The sequence below is a fragment of the Cucurbita maxima genome, unplaced genomic scaffold (assembly GCF_002738345.1).
Source record: "Cucurbita maxima cultivar Rimu unplaced genomic scaffold, Cmax_1.0 Cma_Scf00020, whole genome shotgun sequence".
NCBI classification, from domain to species: domain Eukaryota; kingdom Viridiplantae; phylum Streptophyta; class Magnoliopsida; order Cucurbitales; family Cucurbitaceae; genus Cucurbita; species Cucurbita maxima.
The window spans coordinates 1761904-1769267 of NW_019272036.1; the positions used below are offsets into that span (position 1 = coordinate 1761904).

The 7364-nt window shown below is 40.3% G+C and overlaps 2 protein-coding genes across 3 annotated transcripts; both read left to right on the forward strand.

The window, feature by feature from the left end:
* Positions 1–1021: 1021 nt before the first annotated feature.
* LOC111494335 lies at positions 1022–4477 on the forward strand. Its single transcript, XM_023144259.1, has 3 exons — positions 1022–1730; positions 2866–3535; positions 3662–4477. The coding sequence occupies exons 2-3, from the start codon at positions 2928–2930 to the stop codon at positions 4338–4340; spliced, it is 1287 nt and encodes a 428-aa protein (XP_023000027.1). The 5' UTR covers positions 1022–1730; positions 2866–2927; the 3' UTR covers positions 4341–4477.
* Positions 4478–4552: 75 nt separating this feature from the next.
* Positions 4553–7301, forward strand: LOC111494334 (protein NUCLEAR FUSION DEFECTIVE 4-like). 2 transcript variants are annotated; one of them, XM_023144257.1, is made up of 3 exons: positions 4553–5216; positions 5480–6390; positions 6803–7301. In XM_023144257.1, the coding sequence occupies exons 1-3, from the start codon at positions 4845–4847 to the stop codon at positions 7281–7283; spliced, it is 1764 nt and encodes a 587-aa protein (XP_023000025.1). In that variant the 5' UTR covers positions 4553–4844; the 3' UTR covers positions 7284–7301. The 2 variants fall into 2 exon arrangements, with proteins under 2 accessions (XP_023000025.1, XP_023000026.1); XM_023144258.1 differs by having other exon boundaries at positions 5480–6369.
* Positions 7302–7364: the final 63 nt, after the last annotated feature.

Genomic DNA, 7364 nt, shown 5'->3' on the forward strand with positions numbered 1-7364 from the left:
AAAAAAAAAAAAAAAAAAAAAAAAATTAAATATTTGAGATTCTTCCCATTAATTAATTAATTAATTATTAATTCAATTTTCAAATTTTTTAAGCCTTCTTTAATTATTGACGATACTCACGAAAAATGATTTAACATGACGTACCAACGTTTGATAGAGTGAAGTAGATTCAGAATATGTGTGGCGAGACGATGCAATACTTTTGGTTATATTATGTACGACTTATTTTTAACTGATCTAAAATACAAACTTTTACCAAAGTAAAAAGTTCCCAATTCCGATCCTTTTGTTTGAAATTTCTTAGTTTGTATCGAATCGTTTGTAGAATCAAATTACCCAAAAAGGATTAGGGCCGGTGGTGGACATTTGGGAAAGTCGGGCCAATCGAGTGTCTTCCTTGCTTATAGGTCATGTTGTGCCTTGAGATGACCATATCTTGTTCCCATACCGATGAGAAATCCTCTCCTGGATTGTCACTTTACTACATCTAGCCCATCCTGATGCATGAACTGAGGCTCTCATGTCTTGTTGACCGTTTGAAAAAAATTAGGTTGTCCAACCGCTCATAGGCTCAAAAGTCCAAAATTATAGGTCTTGCTTCATTAATGGATTGTATTACACTAATCCTCTTCGAGCATCATTATGTAATTATAATATCGACTTAATCATTATTACATGTGATTCATCCCATTTTTTTTCTTATTTTTCAATCATTTGTTTTTTCTCTCTCCTTAATCTTATACTTAATGATTATTACACGGTTAGCTATATTATTTGAATAATACAAAGACATCGATATCAAAGTCTAGATTGAGTTAATCTTTTTGTCATATTTACAAGAACGATAACGAGAGCTAAATCAATCCCAACAACGAATTAAAAGTTTAAATCTTAAAAAAAAAAAAAAATAGATGCAAGTGTAGCATTGAGAAGAGTTGAGAAGATGAGGTGAGGCACATGTATTATGGATAGCGATCCCAATCTTTTCCTTTCCCATTTCTCAATCTCTCCTTTTTTTTAAATTTTTAATTACAATATTCTGTTTTTTTTGTTCGTAATTTAATGATTTATGAACGAAGAACAACATCAATATGCTCTTCGCTCATAACCCAATTGGTTACAGCTGTTTACACGATTTCTCTCTCTCTCTCCATCGCTATTCCTCTATTCAAACTCCTAATCAGAGTAAAAAATCGCTTAAACTCTCTCTTTTCTCTATTGGGTCTAAATATTTCGCCTCAGTTCTATCGATTATTCTCTCATTTTGTTGTTGTTTCTTCTGAAAATCGAAGGGGTTTTAGATTATATATTATCCATCGCTTTCTTTAGTAGATTTAAGGCATTGAACTGTTCGATGTTGTGAGAAAATTAAGCAAGAACAAACCCTCTTCCCCCTTAAATTTCTCCGTCTATTTCGTGACAAATAATGCGGAGTTCTGTGAGAGAAAAGGGTATTTTATATGCTTCTCTTATCGATTTGCGTGAGTGAGATACAGAAATTGGGAGTTTGGGTTTATTTTGGGGTTTGTGAAGCGGCCTCGTTTGCTGTGAAGTCTCCTCTTCTTGGTTCATATGGGGATTGGGTTTGGGGGATTGGGGCCATTATTGGATCTTTGTTTGATTATTTGGTGGAAATGGTGCTGTTCTTCTTCTTGTTCTTCACGGATTCTGGCTGTTCTGCTTTCTGTGGAGCACTGAAGAACTTGTTGTTCTTGGCTACTGATCACAAGGTTAGTGGAATTCAAGTCATTTTGGGTTTTCTTTTTGGATGAATCTTGTTTAGTCATGAATGATGATTGTGAACTTGGCTCTGCTGAGTTGTTTTTGTTTCAATGAGTCGTTTCTGTGGTTAAAAATGGATGGATTTACTTATATGTTTCCTTTGATTCTGTTCTTCCCAGCTGAAATTGGATGGATTCATCAAATTTTCTAGAGTTGTTTTAAGTTGAATGGCAGTGAATTTGTGAGTAAAGATGAATTTCAAAGATGAGACTCGGTTCATAACATGTTTTTGTTCATGTTTTTTTAGAAAGTAGTTTGATTACTTTAAAGTTTCGTGTTTGCACATCGGTTGGAGAGAAGAACAAAGCACAAAACCCAAAGAAGATAATATCGACTAGCGGTGGGCTTGTGCTGTTATAAATGGTGGGCAACGTGGTATTCTTGAAAGTTATATCAGCTAGTAGTGGGCTTGGGCTGTTACAAATGGTGGGTGACGTGGTATTCTTGAAAGTTATATCGGCTAGCTGTGGACTTGGGCTATTACAAATGGTGGGCAGTATGTTATTGTCGAAAGTTGCCCCAATGAAAAGTGTTTTAAGGTTTGGACGCAAAAGCAAGTTAAGTCTACGCTTTATAGGACCTACAATCCAAGCCCACCACTAGTAGTTATTGTTCTCTATGGGCTTTTCCTTTCGGGCTTCCTCTCAAAGCTTTTAAAACACGTTTGCTAGTGAGAGATTTCCACACCGAATGTTTCATTCTCCTACCCAACTAATGTGGGATCTCACAATCTCCTTGCTAAACAAGCGGTTTAATTCTTCAAATATGATTATTTAGGGGCTTAAGAATCTTACTTTCCTAGTTTTAAAGCGTTCGAGAATCAGTTCATCGTTGTTTCTAAACTAGTTTCATTTGTCCATCAAATGGTTTATTCGATGTCTCGTGTTCAAGTCTTCTGATAGATTTAATCAATGTTGAAGTTACCTTTGCTATGCTTAGTTGATCAGTAGATGGAAGTTTTCCCTTCTGATCTCTGTTCTGAGTTGAAATTTAATGGTAGTTCTTGTATTCTTTGAAACAAGGACTTATCAAGCAATACATAAGCTGTTTTTGTATGTGATGATCTTTTTTGTGTTGGTTCAGGATACTTGAACTCATCGAAACGTAAACAAACGATATCAAATGGACAAAAAACTGTGATCGAAATGGATCCTCAGGCTTTTATTCGGTTGTCAATTGGTTCTTTGGGATTGAGAATCCCAGGAACTGCTATAAATTCTACAAAACCTGGAGTCGGTGCTTTGTCTTCTCCGTGTTCGTGTGAAATTCGTCTTCGGGGTTTCCCTGTGCAGACATCTTCAATCCCAGTAGTCCTGTCTCCTGAAGCCATACCTGATTCTCATAGCATTGCCTCAAGCTTCTATCTTGAAGAGTCTGATTTGAAAGCATTACTGGCACCTGGTTGCTTCTATAATACTCATGCCTGTCTTGAAATATCTGTCTTCTCTGGGAGGAAGGGATCTCACTGCGGTGTTGGCATCAAAAGGCAGCTGGTCGGGACGTTTAAACTGGATGTCGGTCCCGAATGGGGTGATGGGAAGCCAGTTGTTCTTTTCAATGGGTGGATAGGCATTGGCAAAAGTAAGAATGAGAATGGAAGACATGGAGCAGAGCTTCATTTGAGGGTGAAACTAGATCCTGATCCAAGATATGTTTTCCAGTTTGAAGATGTCACGAGGTTAAGCCCACAAATCGTCCAGCTTCGAGGCTCGATCAAACAGCCGATCTTCAGCTGCAAATTTAGTCGAGACAGGTGATGCAACTCACTCAAAACTAGAGCAACATCTTTCTTCTGTTTAATATGACATGGCTCTTTTGGAATACTGCTTTGTTTTTCTTCTTGTGGATTCAATCCTTGACAGTTGAGATACATTAATAGGGTGTCCCAGGCGGATTCATTGAGCAACTATTGGTCAGGCTCTGGTGATGGCTCGGATGTCGAGGCCGATCGGAGGGAAAGAAAAGGCTGGAAGGTGAAGATACATGATCTTTCTGGCTCGGCTGTTGCAGCAGCCTTCATAACTACTCCCTTTGTGCCATCAACAGGTTGCGATTGGGTTGCCAGGTCGAACCCCGGGTCCTGGCTGATTGTTCGTCCTGATGTTTCCATACCTGATAGTTGGCAGCCATGGGGAAAGCTCGAGGCATGGCGCGAGCGTGGGATCAGGGACACTGTCTGCTGTCGCTTTCACCTTCTCTCTGAAACACAAGAGGGAGGGGAACTTCTCATGTCTGAGATCCATATCAATGCCGAGAAAGGTGGGGAATTCTTCATCGACACTGACAAACAGTTGCGAGCTGCAACGAGTCCAATACCGAGCCCGCAGAGTAGCGGAGACTTTGCAGCATTAGGCCAAGTAATCGGAGGCTTCGTCATGAGCTGCAGAGTACAAGGAGAAGGAAAGAGCAGTAAGCCAATGGTTCAACTGGCAATGCGACATGTGACATGTATAGAAGATGCTGCCATTTTCATGGCGGTTGCAGCTGCAGTTGATCTCAGCATCGAGGCATGTAGGCCATTCCGTAGGAAGATTCGGCGAGCGCCTCAACATTCTTAGGGAGAAAACAGAAGGAAAAAAGGGTCAGAATAAGTGCTTTTAAGGTAAAATTGATGTGTAGAAACATAAACAAAGATGGGGCATACATCATTATGAAACTTATCTTTGAAGGGTATAAAATTTGGCATTTTGTACAGTATCAGCTGATGTTCTTGCTTATCTTAAAATTTAAAGCGTGTGTATATATATATATAATTTAGCATAATGGCTGGTTGAGGTGGATTCACTAGCCAAGCATAAAATTTAAAGAATTTCCAAAATTGCTAATAAAAGCATATATGGAATTGACGTTGGTGATATCAATCAAAATCTGATTGGATCACCTTGTAAGCTATGTTTGGCATCTTTCAAGCGTGCTTTAAATGAAAAAGGACAATTTTTGTTACACCAAATCCTTCAACCATCGTTGGATTCAACAACTTCCACCCACCCTTATGGTATGGTCTACCGGCCACCCTATTCACCAAGCGCTTTTTCAATCACTATTCTCCTCAGGGCAGCGCCATGAAAATAAAACACAGAAAACCTCAAAATTTTCCCCATCTTCCCGTCACAAAACAGAGAAGGATGATGAACCAACCTGGAAAATGGGTGGCGCTGATGGCGGCCATATGGATTCAGGCATTTACCGGCACAAATTTTGATTTCCCCTCTTATTCTTCCAATCTGAAGGCGGCTTTGGGGATGTCGCAGGTAGAGCTCAACTATCTGGCGGTGGCTTCTGACGTCGGTAAGGCCTTTGGGTGGTGCTCCGGCATCGCTCTCTTGTATTTTCCTTCGTGGGTGGTGATGCTCATGGCTGCTTCCATGGGGTTTCTTGGCTATGGCCTTCAATGGCTTCTCCTTCAAGGGATTGTATCTCTGCCTTACTCCATGGTTAGTTTCCCTTCTCATCTCTTCTCTATTGTTTACACCAAATCCACGTTGACCTGAATTGGATACATTTCCTGACAAATTGGGGAAAAGGGTTTTCTTAACTTAATAGCAGTATGAATAGATCCACACAAATATTCATCATCAATTTCCAACTAAATTGTCACATATTTCATACCCTTTTCATTGAAACTATCAAGAATGAAGATAGGTTCGAGGTTGGGGGAGGCAAACAAATTGGAATGATTGCTCTCATTTTCCTGCAGGTATATCTTCTCTGCTTGTTGGCTGGATGTAGTATTTGCTGGTTTAATACGATCTGCTATGTCTCCTGCATCCAAAAGTTCCCAGCCAATCGCGCGCTTGCACTGTCCTTGATTGTCAGCTTCAATGGCGTCAGTGCAGCTCTTTACACCCTAATGACCAATGCAGTAGACCCTAATGATGCAAGCTTGTACCTTCTCCTAAATGCATTGGTTCCTCTCATAATCTCTGTCGTTGCCTTCTTCCCAATCCTTCATCAGCCACCGGCTCAGCCGTCGTCTGCCGATGCCACCCGCAATGACTCCCTCACTTTCATCTGCTTATACATCACCGCAGTTATCACAGGCCTGTATCTAATCACCTTCAATTCCACGCCTTCCAGCAAGTACGGGGCCCAAATTCTGTTAGCTGGGGCTTTTGCCCTGTTACTAGTTCCTCTTTGTCTGCCAGGAATTTGGAGTACTCACAAATGGTTGTTTCGGATCGCATCCACTGGCTTGAGTAGTGTTCTTCACTTTAGATTCAACCTTGTCAATCATGAGCTTCAACAAGAGCTCATCAATGTTGAATCAGAAAGAAGTGGCACGAAGGTCATCACCCCTTGTGATTATAAAGAGAAGGAAAGCATTTCAAGGAAGATGATGGGGAAAGAGAATTTGACAGTTCTTGAAGAAGAGCATTCAGCTAAAATGCTCGTACGACGCTTGGACTTTTGGCTCTATTTTGTTGCATACTTTTGTGGTGGGACAATTGGGTTGGTTTACAGCAACAATCTTGGGCAAATCTCGCAGTCACTAGGATACAGTTCGTTAACAAGCTCACTTGTAACACTCTACTCGTCTTGCTCCTTCTTTGGGCGGCTAATCTCAGCAGGCCCAGATTTCATGCGTGAGTATGTAGTAGCAGCAAACGGGTCAATCCTTCATATATATTCATTTTCCATGAATGATTTAGCTTCAGATAACTCATAACTTTTCCATTTGCATTAGATCTTTATGCTATAAGTTAGTATAGCAAATGCAAAATTGGTTATTCTACATACATATATTCATTTGTCACCAAAACATGAAGTTCAGAAAGCTTGAAAGTTTTCATTTGTATCAGAAACTAGGAAGTATGGGTTCATATTCCTTCTTCTAGATTTCATGTAGTGACATCAAAAGGTTCATATCTAGATGCAGGATTCATCAGTCATTGAAACTTTCCATTTTGCATTAGAAATTTTGGCATCATATTCAATTCTTGTAAACTTCCAAAACACAATCAGTAATCAACAACAGAGAAAAACAATGCTAGTGAACTGATTAAACTTCGCACCTGTGCAGAAAGGTGCACTTCGCCAGAACTGGATGGCTAGCCCTAGCACTAGTGCCAAATCCAATCGCCTTCATTCTACTCGCTGCATCAGGCAGCGAGATCGCATTACAAATTGGCACTGGCTTGATCGGTCTAAGCTCGGGATTCATGTTCTCAGCCTCGGTCTCAATCACATCAGAGTTATTCGGACCAAACAGCTCAGGCGTCAATCACAACATCCTCATCACCAACATCCCTCTCGGCTCGTTCCTCTACGGCGTCCTGGCGGCAGTTTCATATGACTCAACTGCCGGAAGTTCAAACCAAACTGCGGCGACGCTTGGGGACGTGGTGGTGTGCATCGGCCGGAAATGCTATCTACAAACCTTCATATGGTGGGCTTGCATCTCCATCGTCGGCCTCGCTTCTTGCTTCTTGCTTTTCCGACGGACGAAACCGGCATACGACCGCCATTACGAGAGTAACCCAAGCAAGACACAGCCATTTTAGATCAGATACTGAACTTTACAAAAAAAAAAAAAAAAAAAAAAAAAAAAAAAAAAAAAAAAAAAAAAAAAAAAAAAAAAAAAA